This window comes from Oncorhynchus nerka, linkage group LG28 (assembly GCF_034236695.1).
Source record: "Oncorhynchus nerka isolate Pitt River linkage group LG28, Oner_Uvic_2.0, whole genome shotgun sequence".
NCBI classification, from domain to species: domain Eukaryota; kingdom Metazoa; phylum Chordata; class Actinopteri; order Salmoniformes; family Salmonidae; genus Oncorhynchus; species Oncorhynchus nerka.
Genome location: NC_088423.1, coordinates 6,788,671 through 6,816,229, shown reverse-complemented (window position 1 = coordinate 6,816,229; position 27,559 = coordinate 6,788,671). Strand labels below are relative to the sequence as shown.

At 42.9% G+C, this 27,559-nt stretch overlaps 1 protein-coding gene across 1 annotated transcript; it reads left to right on the top strand.

Moving 5' to 3' along the window:
- The first annotated feature begins 30 nt into the window (after window positions 1-30).
- Window positions 31-27,559, top strand: LOC115115913 (adenylosuccinate synthetase isozyme 2-like). The gene is made up of 13 exons (XM_029644395.2): window positions 31-294; window positions 12,232-12,334; window positions 14,534-14,602; window positions 14,711-14,761; window positions 17,375-17,441; window positions 18,504-18,611; window positions 18,727-18,808; window positions 18,921-19,047; window positions 21,224-21,378; window positions 21,809-21,933; window positions 22,102-22,199; window positions 23,371-23,520; window positions 23,641-27,559. Exons 1-13 carry the CDS (start codon window positions 103-105, stop codon window positions 23,691-23,693), a joined length of 1,380 nt encoding a protein of 459 aa, XP_029500255.1. The 5' UTR covers window positions 31-102; the 3' UTR covers window positions 23,694-27,559.

The window sequence follows — 27,559 nt, the reverse complement described above, 5'->3', positions numbered from 1 at the left end:
GTGGGCGTGTCTGTTTAAAATAAACTGTATTTCAGACCGCGCGCAGGGCTGGTTTGTAACCACTACTACCAAAGCCAGACTGCAGCGAAGAACGAGACGGACATGTCGGAGAGCCGGAGAAAAGATGCTGCTCAAAACGGTGCAGCCCATAGCACTAGTACAGAGCCACACGTGGCCAGACCAAATGTTGGCAACAGGGTGACTGTAGTGCTAGGGGCTCAATGGGGCGACGAGGGCAAAGGGAAAGTTGTGGACTTGCTCGCTCAGGACGCCGATATTGTTTGCAGATGCCAGGTAAATTACAGAGCCACTTTACCGTCTGAATGGGCTAAACGTATGCTAGCTAATAAGCTTGCTGAAGGACATGTAATTGTAAATAATGTAGCTAACATTACCTAGCTAGTTATATAACTAAGCTAACAAGTGAGCGAGCCAAGGTTGTGACAGTCAGTGTGTTGCAAAAGAAAACTAGCCCCAAAGGCTTAATTGTTGTGCCAGAGATTCTTATCCCTCTGGTGTTGTGTTTAACTAACGTTAGCTAAATCTGCATTTGTTGTTATTCCAAAACGTATTAACTAGCAAACACTAGCTCGTGAACTTGTGTGTTTGTGCAACTTGCTTTGCTAGTTAGCCGCCTAGGCTAGTGTTGGCTGGTTAGTTACCTAAATCTGTTTTTGTAATTGGGTGATTCTCACGAAACCTTGGTTTCAAAGATGAAATCTTAAAAAATACTTGCATCAACAAATTTCCCTTTTATGCATTAATAACAAGGTCTGAAGTGTTTGAGAATTTTTACAACATTTACTGAAAATGTAACACATTTTTGAACATATTTTCCAAAACAAGTCCTTAATCTTTTATTTTTATTTTTTATTTCACCTTTATTTAACCAGGTAGGCAAGTTGAGAACAAGTTCTCATTTACAATTGCGACCTGGCCAAGATAAAGCAAAGCAGTTCGACAGATACAACGACACAGAGTTACACATGGAGTAAAACAAACATACAGTATAAACAAGTCTGTATACAACGTGAGCAAATGAGGAGAGAAGGGAGGTAAAGGCAAAAAAGGCCATGGTGGCAAAGTAAATACAATATAGCAAGTAAAACACTGGAATGGTAGTTTTGCAATGGAAGAATGTGCAAAGTAGAAATAAAAATAATGGGGTGCAAAGGAGCAAAATAAATTAATTAAATACAGTTGGGAAAGAGGTAGTTGTTTGGGCTAAATTATAGGTGGGCTATGTACAGGTGCAGTAATCTGTAAGATGCTCTGACAGTTGGTGCTTAAAGCTAGTGAGGGAGATAAGTGTTTCCAATTTAAGAGATTTTTGTAGTTCGTTCCAGTCATTGGCAGCAGAGAACTGGAAGGAGAGGCGGCCAAAGACAGAATTGGTTTTGGGGGTGACTAGAGAGATATACCTGCTGGAGCGTGTGCTACAGGTGGGAGATGCTATGGTGACCAGCGAGCTGAGATAAGGGGGGACTTTACCTAGCAGGGTCTTGTAGATGACATGGAGCCAGTGGGTTTGGCGACGAGTATGAAGCGAGGGCCAGCCAACGAGAGCGTACAGGTCGCAATGGTGGGTAGTATATGGGGCTTTGGTGACAAAACAAAATCTACCGCAATGGTCTGAACGTCAAGGCCAATAGGAAAGCTAATCAATTATTTAAAAAAAAAAATGTATTAACAGTCATGCAGTTACTTGAAACTCTGAAATAATATATATTTTTAAATAATTTTTAGTTGTTGATTTTGACTGAACTCATTACCACAACACCTTCCGCAATCTACAACCTAATATTTTTGATATTCCATTGAAACCTGACATGTATTTCAAAATGGTGGCAAGCCTGTATTTAAAAGCAAACCACTATTTTTACTTTCATGAAAGTATCACCCGTTGTGGTAATTTTACATACGTTTTTGAAATGGTTGATTTCGGTAATGAGAGTAAGTATTTACGACTGCGGTATGGTTAAAAACATAACATTTAATGTAGGAAATAAATTAGATAATATTGGCACAATCATGGATTCAAGATCAATCAATTTAATTTTGCAGTGCTTCAAAAGTACATAGGCTAAAAACAAAGAACCTATACAAAAACATTAACAGCACATGTCATTGTCACTACACACACAGGCCTGTACAGTGTCCCTTGGGGATGATGTTTCTATGACCCCCAAGCTGGTGCAGCTTCTTTAACCTCTTGCCTCTACTTGGGACGCTTGCGTCCCAACTAGAGCTCTGGAAATGCAAATGCGCTACGCTAAATGCTAATAGTATTAGTTAAAACTCAAAAGTTCATTAAAATACACATGCAGGGTATCAAATTAAAGCTACACTCGTTGTGAATCCAGGCAACAAGTCAGATTTTTAAAATGCTTTTCGGCGACAGCATGAGAAGCTATTATCTGATAGCATGCACCAATACATTACAACACAAAAGCACAGCAGGGGACGTAAACAAAATAATTAGCATTTCGGCGTTACACAAACCGCACAATAAAATAGAAAACAGTCATTACCTTTCACCATCTTCTTTGTTGGCACTCCTAGATGTCCCATAAACACTATTGGGTCTTTATTTCGATTAAATCGGGCCATATAAAGCCAAGATATCGTTATATGTAGACTGTGTGATAAACGAAAAAAAACAGCGATTTCAACGTAACGTCATTTTTAAATTCAAAAGTAGACGATAAACTTTCACAAAACACTTGAAATACGTTTGTAATGCTACTTTAGGTATTAGTAAACGTTAATAAGCGATAAAAATCATCCATAGGCGATGTCAAAATCATTAGCTGTCGTCTTGGAAAAAATTTCACGAGAGAGCTCTTCCGGAATGATCTGGGCGGAGACCGGAGGTAAGTGGTGCCCCTGTTTCGGTTCAACCAAGAATCAAAGAGGATTCAATTCACAAGACTCTAGACAACATGGGGATGCTGTGGGAGTTGAATGCTCGGTCTTATCTAATTCGGCTTACTGTTAACAATTGCTGGAAGTGGCGCAAGGATATTTATTTCCATTTTCTGTGATCAGGTTTTCCTGCGCTTTCCGATGTAACGCACGTTATGTAATAGCCACAGTCGTGATTTAACCAGTTTTAAAAACGTCCGAGGGTTTCCTATCCACACATTCTAACCATATGAACGTACTATATTCCTGGCATGAGTAGCAGGGCGCTGAAATGTTGCGCGATTTTTAACAAAATGTTCAAAAAAGTAGAGGGTAGGAGCAACTAGTTTGTCACTACACACACAGGCCTGTACAGTGTCCCTTGGGGATGATGTTTCTATGACCCCAAGCTGGTGCAGCTTCTTTAAAGTAAAGCCAAACTTTTCATGCGTTTGCAAGCACATGTTTCTCTGTCTGACTCTTCGCTGGCCAATCCAAAATGGCTCAAGTTTAAAGAATTGAGCCTTGGAAAGGTTGTTCCTTGGATTCTCGGACACACATCTTCTGAAGATTTGCCATAATGTCTGTTAGGGCTCTCTTATGGAATATCTGGCCCTTTTTCCGACTATCTCTGGATTTCCCATTTATTACAGTGGATACTTCATCTTGATGAAGGAAGTGGCTAACAAGTTTGCATTAGTCTTCTCTGGCTGTTATTGGATAATTTTCACTGACTTTGTAGTTTTCTGGACCTCTGCCTTCCATGTTGACAATTACCTGCTTCCTCTTGGCCATCATCTCAAGTCTTTTCAGTCTTTAGGTTGAACATCTCTTTGGTCCTCTCCAGCAGATTCTCTTCTGTGTAGTGCAACTGACCTCAATTTTGATAGTTTTCTTTCTTGTGTTCCTCTTTTTTGGTGATTCCTTTGGGGTAGATGTCTTCATTGGTCCTGGTATCTGTAGAGATGTCTCTTATTTTAGGAGTTGATGGCAGGGCCATTCACCTGCTGAGGTGAGAATGGCTGTTCTCTTGGAGGCTGTGTCTTCTTGATGATTTTGAACAACTTCTTAATTTTGCTGCTTGAACATGTTGAAGTCTATCATCCTCCTCACTTGATGGTGTTATGGCCAAAACAGCTTTTTAGCTGTGTCTTTCTTCTGTAATACCTTTGAAATTCCCACCACTGTTTTGTCTTCATGTTGCTTTGTCAGATCTTGAGTTTTCTTGATTTTACAATGTTGCTTTCCTTTTTGATATCTGAAATGGAAAGGAAGCATGACATGAAATGAGCATGTATCAAAACATGGGGAAAATCTTACTGTTATGGAAATGTCATCCTATACTAGACTGAATGGCTTACTGTGTGTCTGTCTGTGTACACATCCTATAGTAGGGACTGAATGATTTACAGACTCTGTGGACATCCTATAGTATAAACTAAATGGCTTACTGATTGTGTGGTGGATGTGTGCACGCATGTGTAGACTTCCTAACACTGTAGGGTATTGACTCCCTATAGACACTGAGGGCATAGGCTTCCTATAGACTATATATGCTAATTATGCTTGCTATAACCTCTCCAACCCCTAACCTCTATCTCCTTCTTTCTGTACTCTTCCAGCAGTTCTGGGTTGGTGTAAACTATATCTAAATTGTCAGCCTAGTCTTCTGTAAAGCTTCTTTTTTTGTCACTTGCTGACTGTCAGCAATTAAACAGGACATAAAGCAAAATATCAACAGTTAGTAAATATTTACATTTATATTTTAAGTCTGATTAAATTTTCATTACCGAAACAGAAGTTTTCTCTACCGCAACTGGCCTTAAATTGCAGCGGTAAGTGAGATTGGCGCCGGAGGAGATGGCCACCGTTTTACAGTCTCCTAACCAATTGTGCTATGTGTTTTTTTTGGTGATATTTGTAACTTATTTTGTACATAATGTTTCTGCAACCGTATCTTATGGAAGAAAAGAGCTTCTGGATATTAAGACAGCGATCACTCATCTCGGATTAGACAAAGATTTCTTCTTCAACAACAACAACAAGCAGGACTCACACGATATTCTCCAAACACCCCACAGGGCAGACATCCCAATTATTCGCAAAAGGAAGCGACGCAGAGGAAGAAGAGCCGGATGCCCCGTCCAGATCCGCAGAAGGCAACTAGGAATGCTGCCTTTACCGTCAATATTACTCGCCAACGTGCAATCATTGGACAATAAACTAGACGAGGTAAGATCACGAATATCCTACCAACGGGACATCAAAAACTGTAATTTCCTATGCTTTACGGATTCGTGGCTGAATGACGACATGGATATTCAGCTAGCGGGATACATGCTGCACCGGCAGGATAGAACGGCACACTCCGGTGAGGGGGGGGGGGTCTGTGCATATTTGTAAACAGCTGGTGCACGAAATCTGAGAATCTCTAGATTTTGCTTGCCTGAAGTAGAGTATATTGTGAAAAACTTGCAGGCCACACTGCTTGCCTAGAGTTCTCAGCAATACTGGCGGTTTCTTTACCACCACAGACGGATGCTGGTATAAGACCGCACTCAGTCAGCTGTATAAGGAAATAAGCAAACAGGAAACCACTCACCCAGAGGCGGCGCTCCTAGTGGCCGGAGACTTTAATGCAGGTAAACTTAAATCAGTTCTACCAAATCTCTATCAACATGTTAAATGTGCAACCAGAGGGAAAAAAAATCTTGATCACCTGTACTCCACACAGAGACGTGTACAAAGCTCTCCCTCGCCCTCCATTTGGTAAATCCGACCACAACTGTATCTTCCTGATTCCTGCTTACAAGCAAAAATTAAAGCAGGAAGCACTAGTGACTCGGGCTATGAAAAAAGGTCAAATGAAGCAGATGCTAAACTACAGGACTGCTTTGCTATCACAGACTGGGACATGTTCCGGGATTCTACCGATGACATTGAGGAATACACCACCAGTCACTGGCTTTATCAATAAGTACATTGAGGACGTCATCCCCACAGTGACTGTACGTACATACCCCAACCAGAAGCCATGGATTACAGGCAACATTTGCATTGAGCTAAAGGGTAGAGTTGCCTCTCAAGGTGCGGGACTATAACCCGGAAGCTTACAAGAAATCCCGCTATGCCCTGCGACGAACCATCAAACAGGCAAAGCGTCAATATAGGGCTAAGATTGAATCATACTACACCGGCTCCGACGGTCGTCCTATGTGGCAGGGCTTGCAAACTATTACAGACTACAAAGGGAAGCACAGCTGCGAGCTGCCCAGTGATACGAGCCTACCAGATGAGCTAAATCACTTCTATGCTCGCTTCGAGGCAAGCAACACTGAGGCATGCATGACAGCATCAGCTGTTCCGGACGACTGTGTGATCACGCTCTCCGTAGCCGACGTGAGTAAGACCTTTAAACAGGTCAACATATACAAGGCTATGGGGCTAGATGGATTACCAGGACATTTGCTCCGGGAATGTGCAGACCAACTGACAGGTGTCTTCACTGACATTTTCAACATGTCTCCGAGTCTGTAATACCATCATGCTTCAAGCACACCACCATAGTCCCTGTGCCCAAGAACACAAAGGCAACCTGCCTAAATGACTACAGACCTGTAGCACTCACGTCCGTAGCCATGAAGTGCTTTGAAAGGCTGTTAATGGCTCACATCAATTCTTTATCCCAGAAACCCTAGACCCACTCCAATTTGCATACCGCCCAAACAGATCCACAGAAGATGCAATCTCTATTGCACTCCACACGGCCCTTTCCCACCTGGACAAAAGGAACACCTACATGAGAATGCTATTCACTGACGACAGCTTAGCATTCAACACCATAGTACCGTCAAAGCTCATCACTAAGCTAAGGATCCTGGGACTAAACACCTCCCTCTGAAACTGGATCCTGGACTTCCTGACAGGCCAACCCCAGGTGGTGAGGGTAGGTAACAACACCTGCCAGGCTGATGCTCAATATTGGAGCTCCCCAGGGGTGCATGCTCAGTCCCCTCCTGTACTCCCTGTTCACCCACGACTGCATGGCCAGGCACGACTCCAACACCATCATTACGTTTTCAGATGACACAACAGTGGTAGGCCTGATCACCGACAACGACGAGACAGCCTATAGGGAGGAGGTCAGATTCCTGGCCAGGTGGTGCCAGAATAACAACCTATCCCTCAACGTAACCAACTAAGGAGATTGTGGACTACAGGAAAAGGAGGACCGAGCACGTCCCCATTCTCATCGACGTGGCTGTAGTTGAGCAGGTTGAGGGCTTCAAATTCCTTGGTGTCCACATCAACAACAACACTAGATTGGTCCATACACACCAAGACATTCGTGAAGAGGGCACGACAAAGCCTATTCCCCCTCAGGAAACTAAAAAGATTTTGCATGGGTCCTGAGATCCTCAAAAAGTTCTACAGCTGCAACATCGAGAGCATCCTGAGCAGTTGCATCACTGCCTGGTACGGCAATTGCTTGGCCTCCAACCGTAAGGCACTTCAGATGGTAGTGCCTACGGCCCAGTGCATCACTGGGGCAAAGCTGCCTGCCATCCAGGACCTCTACACCAGGCGGTGTCAGAGGAAGGCCCTAAAAATTGTCAAAGACCCCAGTCATAGACTGTTCTCTCTACTACCGCATGGCAAGCGGTACCGGAGTGCCAAGTCTACGACAAAAAGGCTTCTCAACAGTTTTTACCCCCAAGCCATAAGACTCCTGAACAGGTAACCAAACCTAACAGGTAACCAAATCTAAAACATGTCATTTAGTACTATAACAAAAAGAAATCGATATGTAACTAACGACACCCCCCCCCCCCCCCCCCCCCCCAATCACTACTAGCCAGCTAGCTACACTGAACACAAATATAAATGCATCATGTGAAGTGCTGGTCCCATGTTTCATGAGTTGAAATAAAAGGTCCCCAAAATGTCCCATATGTACAAAAGCTTATTTTTCTCATTCTGTGCACAAATTTGTTTACATTCCTGTTCGTGAGCATTACTCTTTTGCCAAGATAATCCATCCACCTGATGGCTGTGGCATATCAAGAAGCAGCATGATCATTACACACATGCACCCTGTGCTGTGGACAATAAGAGCCCTCTCTAAAATGTGCTGTTTGTCACACAACACAATGCCACAGATGTGGGGGCGTATTTCTGTATGTAATAAAGCCCATTTGTGGGGCCTAATTTTATTTAAATTTACTGATTTCCTTACAGTTCTTATAACTTAACAAAATATTTGCAATTGTTGCATTTTTATATTTTGTTCAGTATACATTCATATTACACAACCCTAATACCAGAGCCTGGTCTTACCATGTCTTGTTGGTACAGTCTGGCATTGCAAGGTGACTCAAACTCCTAGTACTGTTGAAGGTACTGTATATGCGAGCAAGTGATTTTTGTGTACCTTCTCACTTGCCGTTGAAGTATCAAAAGCATGATGGAATGTCTGAAGACAGCAGTTAATGCATCTGACCAAAGTTTAATCATGTCTATGCAAGTTAGATTTGGCTGTCAATAAAGATACTATATATTGGCAAGCCACCTAGCTAAGCCTATGGGTTGAGTGATTACCACAACCATGGCGTCTACCTTGTGTAGACTGAATTCAGTCTGTTTTCACAGTTTTACTTTGACAAAGTCATATGCTCTGAATTAAACATGAAATTCTTACTTATGAGCCTTTTCCCAACAATGCAGAGTCAAAGAAAGGAAATGGTAACACAATAAAATCACAATGAGGCTATATACAAGGAGTCAATGTGCAGAGGTACGAGGTAGCTTCAAGAGAATCTGTGCAAAAAAACAAAGGGCGTCAATGCTAATAGTCCGGTAGCCACTTGATGAATGGTTCAAGCAGTTGCCATACACACCAGGGATGCAGCTGTATAACTTTGAGGATCTAAGGCCCCATGCCAAATCTTTTCAGCTTCCTGAGGGGGAAGAGGCGTTGTCTTGCCCTCTTCAAGACTATGTTGATGTGTTTGGATAATGATAGGTCAAGAAGGAACTTGAAGCTCTCGATGCTCTATTGCAACCCCATCGACGTGAATGGTAAACGCCTAACATAGCTGTTATTAGGGCTGCACGACATGGTACCCTTTTCTCCACTGCCATTATGAGCTATTAAACAACCTAAGTTAATTATTTATTCAGGCAGCCTTAGGAAGCTTATGATAGGGATAGGTATTTGAGCTTTTTTGACTGTTCCGGTACTACCATTTTTTTCTGCCAAGTACTCAATGTAAAACATAAAGCTGTAAAAGAAAATTGCTAGAACAAGGGCAGCACCGGGTCATATTTTAAACGTGTTTATCTATATGCATCAATGCCTAATTTATGATACCCGTTACAGATAACATAAATAATGAGGCAATTTAGCATACATCACAGATGTGCCATTTTAAGATTCATTTATTGAAACGGTAATATCAACTGGTTAAATTATATCATGGAGCACGATCTTCAAAAGGGTAGTAACCTCAGCCGTGTGGCACTTGCTTGTAGAAGGCTGTGCAATGGCATAGCCTTGATTTGTTAAACAATTCTTGTTTATCTAACTGCACTGTCCAATTTACAGTAGCTATTACAGTGAAAACATACCATGCTGTTTGAAGAGTGCACAACAAACTTACCATGGCAACTGGTTTGATACATTCACCTCTGAAGGTGAATTTACTTACTCTTGCTCTGATTTGTCATTCTCGGGGTCGCAGAGATAAAATGTAGCATAGTTTTGGTTGATGAAATACATTTTTATATTCAAATGTAGGAACTGGATTCTAATTTTTGAACACCCATCACTATCTTTTACCATATCTAATGTTATGTTCCCCTATATTAATTTCACATTTACACAAACTTCCAGTGCTTTTAAAAAAATATTTCCTTTCCATTCGTATCAAGAATATGCATATCCTTGCTTGAAGTCCTGGGCTACAGGCAGTTGGATTTGGGTATGTCATTCACCCTCTGAATTGCACATATACACAATCCATGTCTCAAAGGTTAATGAAGGATTTTTAATCCGTCTCCTGTGCTTCATCTACAAGTGATATCAATAGGGGATCATAGACTTACCAGGTGAAAGCTGTCATTGAAAGAGCATGTTTTATGCACGGTGCATGCAGGGAGCACCAGATCAATGTGCAGGGTTGAGGTATTTAAGGTAGATATGCACATGAAGGCATGGTAAAGTGACTAGGCATCAGGATAGATCATAAGGTATTTGAGGTAGATGCAGTGCATTCAGAAAGTATTCAGACCCGTTGCCATTTTCCACATTTTGTTAGGTTACTGCGATTTCTAAGATTGATTAGGGGAAACAACTTAATCTATACACAATACCCCATAATGACAAAGCAAAAACAGGTTTTTAGACATTTTTGCACATTTATTTAAAAAATAAACATGACATTTACATAATTCAGGCTCTTTACTCAGTACTTTGCTGAAGTGCCTTTTGTAGCAATTACATACTCAAGTCTGCTTGGGTATGACACTTCAAGCTTGGCACACCTGTATTTGGGAGTTTCTCCCATACTTCTCTGCAGGTCCTCTCAAACTCTGTCAGGTTGGATGGGGAGCTGCACAGCTATTTTCAGGTCTCGCCAGAGATGTTCAAGTCCGGCCTCTGGCTGGGCCACTCAAGGATAGTCAGACTTGTCCCGAACCCACTCCTGCATTGTCTTGGCTGTGTGCTTAAGGTCATTGTCCTGTTAGACTGGGGTGGAGGTTCACCTTCTGAGGTCCAGAGTGCTCTGGAGCAGGTTTTCATCAAGGACCTCTCAGTACTTTGCTCTGTTCATCTTTGCCTTGATCCTGACTAGTCTCCCAGTCCCGCCGCTGAAAAACAGCCCCACTGCATGATTCTGCCACCACCATGCTTCACTGTAGGGATGGTGCCAGATTTCCTCCAGATGTGACACTTGGCATTCAGGCCAAAGAGTTCAATCTTGGTTTCATCAGACCAGAGAATCTTCTTTCTCAATGTCAGTCTTTAGGTGCCTTTTTGGCAAACTCCCGAGCGTGATGCCATGTGCCTTTTACTGAGGAGTAGCTTCCGTCTGGCCACTCTACCATGAAGGCCCGATTGGTGGTCCTGCAGCGCCGGTGTCCTTTTGTAAGATTCTCCCATCTCCACAGAGGAGCTCTGTCAGAGTGACCATCTGGTTCTTGGTCACCTTCCTGACCAAGGCCCTTCTCCCCCGATTGCCCAGTTTGACTGGGCGTCCAGCTATAGGAAGAGTCTTGGTGGTTTCAAACTTCTTCCATTTAAGAATGATGGATGCCACTGTTCTTCAGGACCTTCAATGCTGCAGAAATGTTTTGGTACCCTTCCCCAATCAGTTTAGTTTACCACAGGGGTACTCCCAAGTTGTAGAAGCATCTCAAGGATTAATGGAAACAGGAAGTGCCTGAGCTCAATTTGGAGTCTCATAGCAAAGGGTCTGATTACTTATGTAAATGAGGTATATATTTAATTTGCCAAAAAAATCTACACCTGTTTTTCGCTTGAACTTTTTTTTTGTATTTTACTTTTCCTCGATCTTATCGCTGCAACATTCCAACGGGCTCGAGAGGCAAGTCATGCTTCCTCAAACATGACCCACCAAACCTTGCTTCTCCCCCTGTATGCCAATGAAACCCTCCCCAACCCGGACGATGCTGGTCCAATTGTGCACCGCCCTATGGGAGTCACGGACTGTTGTGACACATCCTGGGATTGAACCCGGGTCTCTAGTGACGCCTTAAGCAATGCAGTGCCTTCGGGGTCGGAATACGTTCCGAATGCACTGTATGTTCTATTTAGAGGCCAATTGGCTCTAGAATCAATGTAACATGGAAATATGGCTGTGTGGGAACCCTATAAAGGTGTGTAATTATTTAACCATTTTTTGTTTTTGACAATTAATTCTCGCCAATATGAAAGATACTTTCCTTATGTTTCTGAAACCCTACTGTAAGCATGTTAACGTTTAGAGCATGCATTGGGACTCTTAGCATCTTCTGGCCAGGGGAGTTTTATTGTCGTCAATAGGCGCTAGGTTGTCAGTGTCTGAATGGGCTCTTCTGATATCTGTGTCTGAGTTCCAGTGTCAGAGACTAGAGGCCAAACCACATTATCTGTACTATTATCAAACTGTACAAATATGGGTGAAATGTTGACGTGCTTCTGCTGTATGTCCAATATTGAGTCGTGAAAAGCAAGGCTATAGCCTTTCACATTGCTTATGGTGGTGTGGTGATTTGTTTCATAATGTTGGATGTCTTGTCTCTGACTCTCCCGCTGTCCCTCTGCAGGGTGGTAACAATGCAGGACACACAGTGGTGGTGGACTCTGTTGAGTATGACTTCCACCTTCTACCCAGCGGCATTATCAACCCTAAGGTTACTGCTTTCATTGGTGAGTAGAACTCCGCCTCTGGTCCCCTATTTACTGGACTGAGGACTGAACAGGAAAAATGGCTGATTTCACAAGAATTGAGCTATGAAGAAATGCTAATGGTTTACTATGGTCAGTTCTCTAGTCTTTGGTTCATACAGCTTTCTGTTTATTGAATCTCCTGTGCAGTTTGCATCCACACTTTCATATGCTAGCAGCTAAAATGAATGACTTCCCGATCTAGCCAATCTGTATTATATTCTAATATTTACAGTTTTGTCTGATGCCACACAATGTGATTGACTTGACTGGGAGCCACCTCGCAGGCTTACAGAGTGGTACAGATCACATTTTATCTGCAGTAACATTTCACTAATGGGCTGACTGTCTAGTCCAATGGTCACCAACCGGTCGATCACGATCGGCTTGTCGATCAGGATAAAGCCTTGTGTTCCTTTTTAAATTTGTTATATATATATTTGTTTTTATTAGTCTCAGGCTGTTGCTGGTAGGTGCAGCCAATTCACCTGCCCTGCGTGCCGGGTAGGCAAACTGTTGCCATTTCATGTGTCTGAAAGTACAAACTCGGCCTTCCCGGTGGGCCTGGAGAGGAAATCAAGTGCACTATGCGACCACTGGCCAATCAGATTGCTCAGATGTCTGAGTCTGCAGTAACGTAGCAGGCAATAAAGAAATCCATGACAAAATTGATACTGATATTTCAAAAGGTTTAAAGCCATGAGTAGAGACTGTCAACAAATACAGCAAAGAGCTGCTGTTTTTATGACTGAGTTGTTTAAGTTCTTTCTCAGCTCTGTCAACACTTTGTATTCAACACTTTTATAAGCCATAAAATGTTTGTTCTTCCTATTTCCACTCAGCGCTACAACATGCAGTGCAGCAGTAATAGGATATAGTATTGATTGTATTGATAGGCTTGTGTTGTTATTAGTGGCGTGGGTCTTCATTTATATTGAGGAATATTCTAAATTTGTCTAACTCACAAACGCTAGAGAAGCTTAACCAAGTTGAATCCTTCCCAAAGGGTCGATACAACTGTAACACAGATATGGCTTCCCCCGTGGTGGTATTCATACCATCACTCTTGCTAAGCAGGGAACTAAGTGATATGAGCCTTCAATGGTTTCTCCCCTTCAGTACTGTCACATGCAATTGTTTCCCCTGCACTCAGCCCCTCCTAAACTTCATTAGTTACAAAAGAGACATGAGGGGTGCCATAATTTTCCTATACTTTTCAGTATAACAATGTTCCAAGTTTAACCTTGAATCCAAAACTCTCTTCATAGGCGTAACAACATGAATTTGTGCATGAGGCAGAAAAATGCGGTGCGACTAGAGTTTCACCATCATCTGGAAGGTGTCCCTTTTTGGTCAGTGTCAGTGGAGGGAAGGGAGAGGGGAGGGATGTTGAGAGACGGACCCTCAGTCTGCTGCTCTCTCCCTCCGCTGAGACTGACCCTCAGTCTGCTGCTCTCTCCCTCCGCTGAGACTGACCCTCAATCTGCTGCTCTCTCCCTCCGCTGAGACTGACCCTCAATCTGCTGCTCTCTCCCTCCGCTGAGACTGACCCTCAGTCTGCTGCTCTCTCCCTCCGCTGAGACTGACCCTCAGTCTACTGCTCTCTCCCTCCGCTGAGACGGACCACCAGATGCAGGTACCATCAGCCCAGTAAAATAAACAGCAGATATGTTCACTCAGATGTGCCTCACAAGGAATACAACAATGGATCTATTACCAGTGTGATCATATAGGCGACCTCAAATTTTGAAATATATATTTTTTTAATGTCCCGAACAACAATGCATTGGCAGGTAAATTCATGCAAAGTCATTATGTGGTGATAATGTATTGGGTCTATAGCGTACTGCACAAACCTCATTGCTGCAGTATTGTTTTTAATTGGTTAATGATGCGTGGGCTTACATTTTTTTTAAAGTCATGTTAATAAAAAATCAGAGCAGTAGGTTTCGGCATGCATATTGACTCAAAGGTTGGTGACCACTGGTCTAGTCTATTTTGGTGACACGTAACAAAGATGTCCTCTGGCTCTTAACCACGACTCGTAAGCAGTTGAACATATAGAATGTTAACTTGCATATTTATTTACTTCATGGGAAAGTACTTTTGTTCACTTCCCTGTTTGGTTACTGATGCATCACTTTCTCCACATCTTCCATGTTGCCTGTGTCTGTTCCGCAGGTAATGGGGTAGTGATCCATCTGCCTGGCCTCTTTGAGGAGGCTGAGAAGAATATGCGCAAAGGCAAAAGTGAGTATGAAGCAGCTATCCTGTTTTAATATTCCCTTTTACTCTGATGCCTGGATGATTGCCGTATTGCTTAAAGGGGCTACTGTCAGATGTCTTGTGTGTTTTCAGGTCTGGTGGGCTGGGACAAGAGGCTGATCATTTCAGACCGAGCACACATTGGTAAGCCCTGCCTCAGGCTTTTCTTTAAGGGCCTTTACATTACAACTTCAGCTGCATTATAAGCTCTATTTATAAAAAATAAAAAAATGTTTAACTAGGCTAGTCAGTTTAAGAACATTCTTATTTACAATGACTGCCTACCCTGGCCAAACATGGACAATACCGGGCCAATTGTGTGCTGCCCTATGGGACTCTGCCATGATGCAGCCTGGATTGGAACCAGGTACTGCAGTGATGCCTCTTGCACTGAGATGCAGTGTCTTAGACCACTGTGCCACTCGGGAGCCCCATACTCTCTACTAAAGGTGTCAAACTAATGTTGTCCCTGGGGCCGCATTCGTTCTTCAACGACGTTTGGAAGACTGGACTGAATGTGTTATTTCATTGCTGTCCATCCATTCCATGCCATCATTTTGGGAATTTTCTATGCTCCCTGACTGTTTAGCTTACATTTCAGTGATTTATTAGCTAGATACAGTCAATAAACTGTATGAATGTGGGTCCATTTCTACACAGTTTTTATTTGGTTTTAGTCATTTGAAAGTATCTTGAGTTTGTTCCACTTGCTGGCCTGGATTGGATCCCCTCACAATGTTTGACACCCCTGCTCTATACTCTACTATATAGAATGTTACAGGACTACAGTTCATGGGGATAATGAATCAGCTTTCTCTTTTCCGTCAATGTTTTTATTTTCATCATAAATGCATTCCAATTGTCACATTTTGAAAAGCAGAGCTTATCATACTTTATTCCATAGGGGATGGCACACAATTGGCCCAGCCCCGTCCGGGTTTGGCCGGGGTAGGCCGTCATTGTAAATAAGAATTTGTTCTTATCTGGCTTGCCTAATTACTATTTTTTATTTTATCGGTTTATCAGTTAAAGTTGTGCTCTTAGTTAGTGAATACCACTGCCAGGGTCTGTGCAAAGCTGCTGCCCAGAAGAGATCCAAAAATGCTGTGTGACTTGGAGGCTTTCATGGAGAACATGTTTATGTTATTTGGGGGAGGGGGGGGGGGGGGGTGTGTGAAGGTGGCCAATAGATTAGCTTAGCTGTTTAAGGAACCTTTTGTATTTTGTACATACAGTACATTTACATCGGAGTCATTTAGCACATTATCTTATCCAGAGTGACTTAGTGCATTCTTAAGATGGCTAGGTGGGACAACCACATATCAGTCATGGTAAGTTGATTTTTCCTCAAAGTAGCTATAAGGAGGGGTTGATTTGACCAAAGATGCACTCCGAAGACCTGTTTTAAGTCAAATGTTACATGAATCTTGTTCACTCTGACTTAAGCTTTTTTGTTGTTGTGAAAAGCAGAATCTCTTAGACTTTTATTAGGCTACATTATTCAGTCTTCTTCCCCCCCCCCCCCCCTTAGCCCAACCTTGGTCCATTTTATGCATAAAGAGGTGTGGAGGGAAAAGGGAAATTAGTTTTTTACACACATAAATGACTGAATTGTTTGTTGTATTATCTGTCCTTTGATCCTGTTTGGTTTACCCTTTAAGTGGTAAACTCTACTCCACTAGACTTGTTGTTCAGAGAGCCTTTAGATGTTTTGTCCGTGTGCTCAGTGTCAGAAGTGCCAAACTGTCCAGTCAGCGCAGCGAGAAATTCCCCAAAAAGGACCCTACTTATAAACCGCTTTTGCTCAGTAGTGCCTTAGCTTTAGGGACTATAGGGCCCAACAAAATTCTGAAATGCATAGTAGGGAATCCACAAAATGTATTGAACATGTATTAGTTTGCCCAAGTTTATCATAAGACATGAACAAAATGAATCAGTGATATGTATTTCCTGCAACTTTCTGAAGAGACAATGAGAATTCCCTGTCTGTGCAGTGGGCTTGTTTACCACGTTGTGTAGCCGTTAGCGACAATGTTAATAAAGTCTTCTGGTAGCTGGAAAGGCTTTCCTAAAAACCTTCTCAATGAAATATTAACTACAAAGTAGCCTATGCTTACCTGGCAGAATGATATCATTATTTTTTATCCATCCAGTAAATATTTGTTTTGCAAACTACCATCACGTGCGCTACAAAACACCCCTAAAAACAGCCTCTTGCTGGTGCACAGTGGAATTAAAGGGTAACTAAGCAAAAAAAAAAATGTTTTCCCGCAGACCTCAAAAGTAACCTCCTGATGTGGTTTAAGCATTGCTGTGTACTTAGAAAAACTCATTTGGATTTCTATCAAAATGAGTTTTGAGGGCGAAAAACCTGAAACTAAATGGAGAAAATGCAGATTTTATACGATACTGTAGTCCCAAAAGCGGCCTTGTGAAGGCTCTACTAAGCGAAAAAAGGGAATTGGGCAAAAGAAATCTGATTTTCTATGGCCCCTGTGAGAAAGAGGGGTAATTTCTGACTGGAAAAGAGCAACAGACACTACTGCTCACTTCCCTTCATGGATTTTAAAATGAAGGATTGGTGTTAGAACTGTTGTGGATTCTCCAACCAATCCAATGCCTTTAAATGGGTGTCGAGTGCACAAGGGAACACTTCCGGGGAGATAATTGGGATACTACGCTAGGTTTTAGTGAGGAGCAGAGAAGCGGGGGTGAGGTGACCAGGATTGTGAGTTTGCCCTTCTCTACCTCCCACAGTGTTTGATTTCCATCAAGCGGTCGACGGTGTGCAAGAGCAGCAGAGACAAGAGCAAGCAGGCAAGAAGTAAGAACCCGCCACCTGTCATTCTCCTGGTTTATGGCTCAGTAATGGTTCAGCTTGCAGCAGTGCTGTAAAACATCATTTTGGGGGGTTGAATGTGTAGTATATTAGCCCTTCCATGCGTCCAGCCTTGTAATATGAAACAACCGTAACTGGCTCCAGCTTGAAGCAGAGCTGAAAAACAAGATTCCCTTCCTATGGAGGATACGCAGTATAAACCTTTTCAGCATAAAGTCTAGCTACCATAAGTACTGGAACAACCTCAACTGACTGAAGACTCCAAAGATGTCAAATATGAAATATCCCAACGTTGTTCTCTGCACCGGTGTTGTGGAGCGGTTTTAACAGTTTTGCCTTGTGCGTTCTGCCTGAAAGAATTGGCTGTGATTAGCCACATTTCTCTCATACTGTAGTCGGGTTTATTCCATATTCAGGAATAGCAAACAAATCCTACACTAATGTAGCTATTGCAGGTTCCTGTTTGTTACCAGTTAGTCATAGAGCTATTGCAGGTTACTACGGTTACCTGCTAGTCATGTGATGGCTTATATAGGCTTATATTACCAGTTATGGTGTTGAAATTCCACAAGGCTTTACAACTTCACTCTTACCTCAGAGAACAGAGGCTTAGATTAGATCTCCTGCAGTAACAGTATGACTTGTTCCAGGAGTCTCGTGGTGGACCTGTTATTTTTCTGTCTTGCTGGAGGGTTTCGTACTCATGATACCCTGTCTCTGCTCCAGAAGACCACTTATATCCTCACTGATAAGGTCTTTCTCACATGAGAAGTCATCCCCACATCAGACCAGGGACGTTATGACACCAGACTAGCAGCACCATGTGACTGTGATGATGCTCTCCAACCCTCACGGCAGCGCCATTGTTTCAGTCAGCAGCAGGCGATGTTCCAGACCCATAAACACTACTTAGAATAGTAGCTACTTCCCTACAACTCCATCACGTCTGACCTTACACAGTCACACACAAATACATGTTGAAGGACCGGTGTGTGTGGTTGATGTCGAGGCAGTGACTCCGTATTGTTCCCTGTATTCCACACCCAGCCTCGGAACAACAAAAAAGGGGATTGGCCCAGTGTACTCAGCCAAAGCAGCCCGCAGCGGCCTCCGGATATGTGACCTCATGTCTGACTTCACGCAGTTCTCTGAAAGGTGAGGGTGTGGCCTTGTTCTCATATGGCCAATAATGGCTATCCTCCTGTTAGTCAGAGTACAACTAGCTCTGGTAAGATTCAAATGGAACTGTATTGATGTCTATCCTCTGTAGATTTAAAGTCTTAGCCTCGCAGTATCAGTCTATGTACCCGACCCTGGTGATTGACATCGATGGAGAGTTGTGCAAGTTGAAGGTCAGAATCAGGTCCTCCATATCAGTTGAATTAGCAGATCACTGGATACATTATGTCCTTCCTACATTTCAGTGTATTTTTAGCGTTACGTGTGTGTGGTGTTCTTGTCCAGGATTACGTGGAGAAGTTAAAGCATATGGTGAAAGATGGCGTCTTCTACATGTACGAGGCCCTACATGGACCTCCCAAAAAGATCCTGGTAGAAGGAGCCAACGCTGCCCTCTTAGATATTGACTTTGGTGAGTATCCCCCACTATGTCATAATGTCAATTAACCCCTTTCACTGTGTCAATTGCCAATTAACCCCCATTGAACTGGTCAAGCTAACAAACGGATGGTCTTCAAGAAGTCGGCTGGAAATTCAAGCCGTTTTTACTGGTGAGTTAACTCTACTGAAACAGTTGTATCGGAGCTGTCATAAGGATTGGAACAACCTGTTCACTGCTCCGAACACCAGAGAGCACTCTTATACCGTGCATGACTCTGAGCTATGCTGTCTAGTGTCACTTTCAGATATTTCTGTCACAAAGCATGCCATAGTCCATAAACACAACTGCTGAAGGAGAGGGTTGCTACTTACTGACGGTCACCATTTTCTTTTTCCTTGACACAATGGTAGTAGGTGAAAGGAGGTATCATATGGCTTTGCTAATGTTTTGCATAAAGGAGAATGTTTTTTGTTTTGGCACCTGTGCAGACATTTATGGGTGGGATTTCTCAACCCCTCGGATCTGAAAGGCCCATTAACCTGGACTGGAAAATCCACCTCTGTTTAAGCACATCTGATAGGGAGATTGTTTGCATGTCATGTTAAGACTGAAGCATTTAGTTTCCTTTACTTGTATTACAAGCTATAGTACCAGTCAAAAGTTCTGACACACCTACTCATTCAAGAGTTTTTATTTTTACTATTTTCTACATTGTAGAATAATAGTGAAGACATCAACTATGAAATAACACATGGAATCGTGTAGTAACCAAAAAAGGTTAAACAAATCAAATATATTTGAGATTCTTCAAATAGCCACCCTTTGCCTTGATGATAGCTTTGCACACTCTTGGCATTCTCTCAACTAGCTTCATAAGGTAGTCACCTGGAATGCATTTCAATGAACAGGTGTACCTTGTGAATTTGCTGAATTTCTTTCCTTAATGCATTTGCGCCAATCAGTTGTTGTGACAAGGTAGGGGTGGTATACTGACGATATCCCTGTTTGGTAAAAGACCAAGTCCATATTATGGCAAGAACAGCTCAAATAACCAAAGAAATTACAGTCCATCATTCATTTAAAACATGAAGGTCAGTCAATCTGGAAAATTTCAAGAAAAACCAAGCACTGATGAAACTGTCTCTCATGAGGACCGCCACAGGAATGGAAGACCCAGTTACCTCTGCTGGAGAGGATACATTCATTAGAGTTACCAGCCTCAGAAATTGCAGCCCAAATAAATGTTTCATAGAGTTCTAGTAACACACATCTCAACATCAACTGTTCAGAGGAGACTGTGAATCAGGCCTTCATGGTTGAATTGCTGCCAAGAAACCACTACTAAAGCACATACACCAATAAGAAAAAAAGACTTGCTTGGGCCAGGAAACACGTGCAATGGACATTAGTCGGGTGGAAATCTGTCCTTTTGGTCCGATGAGTCCAAATTTGAGTTTTGGTTCTAACCGCCGTGTCTTTGTGAGATGCGAAGTAGGTGAACGGATGATCTCTGCATGTGGTTCCCACCGTGAAGCTTGGAGGAGGCGGTGGTGGGGGTGCTTTGCTGGTGTCACTAGGATTTATTTAGAATTCAAGGGATACTTAACCAGCATGGCTACCACAGCATTCTGCAGCGATACACCTTCCCATCTGGTTTGCGTGTTGTGAGGCTATCATTTTGTTTTTCAACAGGACAATGACCCAACACACCTCCAGGCTGTGTAAGGGCTATTTGATCAAGAAGGAGAGTGATGGAGTGCTGCATCTGATGATATGGCCTCCACAATCACCCAACCTCAACCCAGTTGGGATGAGTTGGACCACAGTGTGAAGGAAAAGCAGTCAACAAGTGCTCCGCATATGTGGGAAAGCATTCCAGGTGAAGCTGGTTGAGCTTATGCCAAGAGTGTACAACGCTGTCAAGGCAAAGGGTGGCTACTTTGAAGAATCTCAAATATAAAATACATTTTCGATTTGTTTAACACTTTTTGTTTTGGTTACCACATGATTCCATCTGTTTCAAAGTTTTGATGTCTTCATTATTCGGCAATGTAGATAATACTGGTACTGTATGTTAACACAGTCATTGCTATTATAATCATCTGCTGTAACTTGACTGCAGCACCAATGCATTGTCATGTCTTATCTGAGGAAGACAGAGAAGGAAATAAGATGGTGTTGTATCCCTTTGGCATGTTGGTTTCAGGAACGTACCCTTTCGTGACCTCGTCTAACTGCACAGTAGGCGGGGTGTGCACGGGCCTAGGCATGCCGCCTCAGAACGTGGGTGAGGTGTACGGCGTGGTCAAGGCCTACACCACCCGGGTTGGCATCGGAGCCTTTCCCTCTGAGCAGTTCAATGTAAGAATGTCAGCCTGTCTACCTTGAGGGAAGCCAGGCCTTAATGTCTTTAACCGCTGCAGGCTACAGTCATATTGGTTCACAAGGCTGTGTTTCCTGCTCTCTGTATCCAGTGTGAGTAGACTGTAGTGTCAATGTGGGGGGGTATGGCATAGTTGCTGATTGAGTCATCAGAGTTCTGAAATCCAGTGTGTATTCTGTGAACATCACAGGCATGTGACTGTGTGGGTGTCAAACAGTTTTGGGAACGATAGTTGGTTGTTAAACAGCTCCCTCTGGTGGAGCTTGTGAAATAATCCATAGAATAACGGAACTACCAGTTTCTTCACCTGGACAGGACAGAGAATGGCGACATTTTAAAACTTGACAAGGCCATGGTTTACTTTGTCAGTGATCTTAAAGTGATTATTGAGTGCGTCTTTCCTTGAAGGACGTTGGGGAGCTCCTGCAGACGAGGGGGAAAGAAGTGGGTGTGACCACGGGCCGTAAAAGGAGATGCGGTTGGCTGGACCTCGTGCTCATCAAATATGCCCACATGATTAACGGCTTCACTGCGTGAGTTCCCACTCCTTCAACTCTGTACTGTCCATCACCACACCTCCCGCTTTTTACCTACGGTCTCAGTATACTTAAATAGACCTTATCAGCGTTGTACAGATCCTGCATTTGGGTGTTGGTAACATGCCTGCTAACCTCCCAATGTTCTGTTGTCTTCCTGTTCAGCTTAGCTCTCACCAAGCTAGACATCTTGGATGTGCTCCCTGAGATCAAAGTTGGTGTGTCATACTCTGTGGATGGTGAAAATATACCTCATTTTCCAGGTAGGCTGGATGAAGTGAACCAGATAAGGGAGCATATTATATGCCTAATTGCATTATTCCCCCAAAAAACAATGTTTTATTGTCACATAAATGTGAAATGTGTTTTACATGGTCGGCCATAGTAGGATTTGTATTTAATAAGGATCCCCATTTAGTTCCTGCCAAATCAGCAGCTACTCTTCCTGGGGTCCAGCAACATTAAGGCAGTTAACACATTTAATACATTACATTTCACAACACATTGTGTTCTCTCAGGCCACTACTCTACTATCACATCTACAATCACTATGTATGTGTGTGTGTGTGTAGATTGTGTGTGTCTCTTCACAGTCCATGAGGTTCCATAAGGCGTATTGTAATTTTTGCTCAATCTGATTATGCTGCTTGCATCAGTTACCTGATGTGGAATAGAGTTCCATGTATTCATGGCTATTTGTAGTACTGTGCACCTCTCATAGTCTGTTCTGGACTTGGGGACTGTGAAGAGACCTCAGGTGGCATGTCTTGTGGGGTATGCTGGGTGTCGGCGCTGTGTGCTAGTAGTTTAAAGACACCTCGGTGCTTTCTACATGTCAATACCTCTGACTTCATCACTAGTTGTTTTTGTGAATCTCTCTTCCACTTTGAGCCAGGAGAGATTGACATGCATATTATTGTTAGCTCTGTGTACATCCAAGGGCCAGCCATGCTGCCCTGTTCTGAGCCAATTGCAATTCTCCTTAGTCCCTCTTTGTGGCACCTGACCACATGACAGAAAAGTAGTCCAGGTGTGACAACTAGGGCATGTAGGGCCTGCCTTGTTGATAGTGTTAAGAAGGCAGAGCTGTGCATTTATTATGGACATGCCTCTTCCCATCTTAGCTACTTTTGTATCAATATGTTTTGACCATGACTGTTTACAATCCAGGGTTAATCCAAGCAGTTTAGTCTCCTGAACTTGCTTAATATATGGTGCTCCTGGAACCAATTAGGGGTAAGTGCCTTGCTCAAGAGCGCACAGACTGATTTTTCACCTTGTCAGCTCGGGTATTTGAACTAGTAACCTTTCAGTCACTGGCCCAACGCTCTAACCGCTAGGCTACCTGCCAATACCCCGCTCAGCTGCCACCAAGTCTGATCTTAAGACGTTTATGGTAGCCAATGGCCTGACATTGTCCCCACCTCTCCCCAGCCAACCAGGAAGTCTTACAAAGTGTTGAGGTTCAGTATGCCACCCTGCCAGGTTGGAACAGTGACACCTCTGCCGTCAGAACGTTCGATGAGCTGCCAGAGAACGCCCAGAAATATGTCCGCTACATTGAGGAGCACCTCGGTGTGCCCGGTAAGAACCCCCCCCCCCTCCTTACCACATTCATGTCCAGTTGTAGAGGTCATAGGTATATCTGGGGACATTTGGTGTTTTTATTGGTAAAGCTTTTCAATAACTCCTCTTCACCCGCAGTGAAATGGATTGGAGTCGGAAAATCTCGGGAGTCCATGATCCAGATCTTCTAAGAGCTTCTCCTCCAGACCACACCCTCAGTCCCCTCTCCCTACCTCCGGATGGCTGCCTGGTTCCAGGGGCCTGTGGTCTGGGAAGGTGGTCTATGCTGCATGACACCCCCCATTGGAGACTCTTCAAAATTGCCCCTCTGGTTGTTAAGATGGAAGTACACTTCAGTTGCTTGCCAGCCTACACCTGTTACTCCCCACGTATGGCTTGTGAGAAAGCCCCCTCTTCTGGCCTTTCTGGATCTGCTCTTCTGCCACACTTGCACATGCACTACATACACACTCCTATCCATTCAATATCCCCATATTCCAACCTCTGATCCAGATATGTGACACAGTCATTGACCCGTCTACAAGCCAATGTCAGACTGTTCAGTATGACCATGTGTACAGAGCTGCAGTGGAACTTGGTTGATTCATTAACAGATATTTTGTGGCTGTACTGTGATGAAATCACTTGTGCCCGTTTGTGTAGATGTATTCTTTATACCTAGCATGAGCCCATGGCCATGAAACAGCCCTCTAGCAACTACAGATTTCATGTGTTCTGCATGGGCAACGGTCGATGACAATACCAGTCTCTGTATTCAAATTGCAGAAAATGTAGAATCTGTTTGTTGTTACAAAGACCTTGTTCCCAGCAACATAGCTGGAACGAAGCCATTATGCAAGAAAAAATATATTTAGGTTCCATTACAATCTTAAATGGGCCTTTTGGAGGTGTCAATCAAACAATCTCTTCATTTCCCCAGTTGACTAGAAATGTTGTCTCATTTCAAAGCAGTAAAAAGTTGTACTACTAAACAGTGAGCATGTTGATGGGTCATCTTGCTATCAAACTCCACATTTGAAATGACGCATGAATGCAATCCTAAATTTAAGCTCCAACACAAACACGATGTAGATATGCTAAACTCTAGTCTCAAGACATCTACACAATCATATCAGTGTATATTTTATTTCTAGGACTAGGTATGGTTGATTCTGTTCTGCTACTATTAGACGTGTGGGTGTTTCTGCAGATGTAGTGTATTAGACAGCAGATTGTCTCCTGACTCAGTGACCCACTGTAACGCGTGTTTCCTGTTTGTATATTAGTGATTGAAATAGAACTATCTAAATATTTAAAATTAAATACATTAAATGATCTTGCCTGTTTACATATGGATTGAATATATAAACCTCAATGGCTCAATTATGAAATAAAAATAGTTACGGGGAGAGGCATGTGTTCAAGTTCAACCTTGTACATGCGGTGCCTATTCATGTAGAATTGGAAATTGCTCAAAAAATGAGTTTGCCTTTATCTGCAGGTCTCTACAGAGATGGGTGTAGACTGCTGTGAAAGAAGGGCTTTCTACATTGGTGGTGGGGTGCTTTCTCTTTTTTATATGTGGACGTGTCAGACTAGTGTCAGACCCCTTACCCTTTTCACAGGAATGGGGTCTTTTTGTCACAGCCTTATTCTAATAAGGATTACATTCAATGTTTTCCTCATCAATTTACACACAATACCCCATAATGACTACGTGAAAACAGGTTATTAGAAATGTTTGCACATTTATACAAAATAAATACCTTCTCTACATAAGTGTTCAGACCCTTTGCTACGAGACTCCAAATTGAGCTCCGGTGCATCCTGTTTCCATTGATCACCCTTGAGATGTTTCTACAACTTTATTGTACCTGTGGTAATTCAATTGATTGGACATGATTTGGAAAGGTGCACACGCCTGTCTATATAAGGTCCCACAGTTGTCAGTGCAAAAACCAAGCCATGAGGTTGAAGGAATTGGCCGTAGAGCTCGAGTCGAGGCACAGATTTGCATCATTTAAGGTCCCAAGAACCGTGGCCTCCATTGTTCTTAAATGGAAGAAGTTTGGAAACCAAGACTCTTCCTAGAGCTGGCTGCCTGGGCAATCGGGGGAGAAGGGCTTTGGTCAGGGAGGTGACCGAGAATCCGATGGTCACTCTGACAGAGCTCCAGAGTTTCTCTGTGGAGATGGGCGTACTTTCCAGAAGGACAACCATCTCTGCAGCACTCCACCAACCAGGCCTTTCTGGTAGAGTGGCTAAGCGGAAGCTACTCCTCGGTAAAATTCACATGACCATCCGCTTGGAGTTTGCCAAAAGGCACCTACAGGACTCTCAGACCATGAGAAACAAGATTATCTGGTCTGATGAAACCAAGGTTTAACTATTGGCCTGAATGCCAAGCGTCTGGAGGAAACCTGGCACCATCCCTAGGGTGAAGCATGGTGGTGGCAGCATCATGCTGTGAAGATGTTCTCAGCAGCAGGGAGTGGGAGACTAGTCAGGATCGAGGGAAAGATGAACGGAGCAAAGTACAGATGTCCTTGATTAGCGCGTGCTCAGGACCTCAGACTGGGGTGAAGGTTCACCTTCCAACAGGACAACGACTCTAAGCCCACAGCCAAGACAACGCAGGAGTGGCTTCGGGACAAGTCTCAATGTCCTTGAGTGGCCTAGACTTGAACCCGATCAAAGATCTCAGGCGAGACCTAAAAATAACTGCAACGACACTCCCCATCCAACCTAACATAGCTTGAGAGGATCTGCAGAGAAGAATGGTGCCAACCTTGTAGCGTCATACCCAAGAAGACTCGAGGCTGTAATGGCTGCCAAAGGTGCTTCAACAAAGTACTGAGTAAAGGGTCTGAATACTTATGTAAATGTAATATTTACAATTCTAAACCTGTTGCTTTGTCATTATGGGGCATTGTGTAGCTTTGATGAGGGGGGGGACACACACCTATAAATCAGTTTTTAGAATAGGGCTTTAAAGTAACAATGTTGAGGCATCTGAATCATTTCCGAATGCACTGTAGTTACGGTGTCGGGTACATTCTTACATAAGAGATCACCGTTTTCAGTAGAGCAGTTAGCTTAGCTTATGTTCACTGGTAAAGTCTGTTTCGTTGTTCCATGTGGATTTTAAGATAGACTTATTTTAGTGGCCTTAAATGTTAACCTGGGCCTTGTATGTCAGAGGTATTCAGACATCTTTCTTTTCTACCTTGAGGCTCGTCTGGAAATGAGTGGATAGGTCAAAAGAAGGCTACACCAAAGCTTTCACCTACACTACAGTGATGTCCTCAAGGAAGGAAGGGTGTATTTTATAAATAGTCAAAACAGGGTCCAGGTCTTACCCCCCCGTGTAGTGTCTTGAAGGTGGCTTAGTATTGTGTTCTCTATCCCACCACATCAGTGCAACATGGCATGCTTAACATTGTTGTTTGAGTGGGATCCAAACAACTTTGTCAGTTAATTAGGCTTTGAGGAGCAATGAGTAAAATGAATTGACAACGAGCCTCCTTCAGCCAAAAACAAATGTGTGGGGTGCAAAAGGAGTTTTTGATGCTTTGAGACAAAGGGATGAAATGTAGAGTACAGTGGATCCTGATCCAGGTGAAAAATCCAGATTTTGTTCATGTTTGCTGTACAGTGTTTTCTTCCCAGCACTACCTTCCAAAGTCACTAAACTCAGTAATAATATTATTAGTGCCATTTTAAAAGAAACATTCATTGGCTTGATGACTAGGTTTTAATCTAACTCCACTTTTTATCCTGTTTTCATTTGAACATTGCACATGTTAACATATTTGGTCTTTTGTTTTGAAACTATTTACCTACTTTCAGTTCTGCAATGTGTTGCTGCTTTGTTAACTCTATAAGTGTGTGTGTATATATGAAATCCAATACCATATGATCGTCATCTTATTGTGGCTCGGTGTTCAATATGCTTTTTTCGACTGGAGTTTTATCAAATGTCATTTGTACAGTACTGGTCTTACATTTTCTTTTTTTATTACAATGTAATTTCAATATTAAACAATTGTTAATACAA

Excerpts from the sequence above, each read along its gene's own strand:
- LOC115115913 (XM_029644395.2), top strand. The coding sequence starts at position 103 with ATGTCGGAGAGCCGGAGAAAAGATGCTGCTCAAAACGGTGCAGCCCAT. Across the intron at positions 14,603-14,710 it reads GAATATGCGCAAAGGCAAAA|GTCTGGTGGGCTGGGACAAG; the intron begins GTGAGTATGAAG and ends GTGTGTTTTCAG. Across the intron at positions 23,521-23,640 it reads GGAGCACCTCGGTGTGCCCG|TGAAATGGATTGGAGTCGGA; the intron begins GTAAGAACCCCC and ends CTTCACCCGCAG.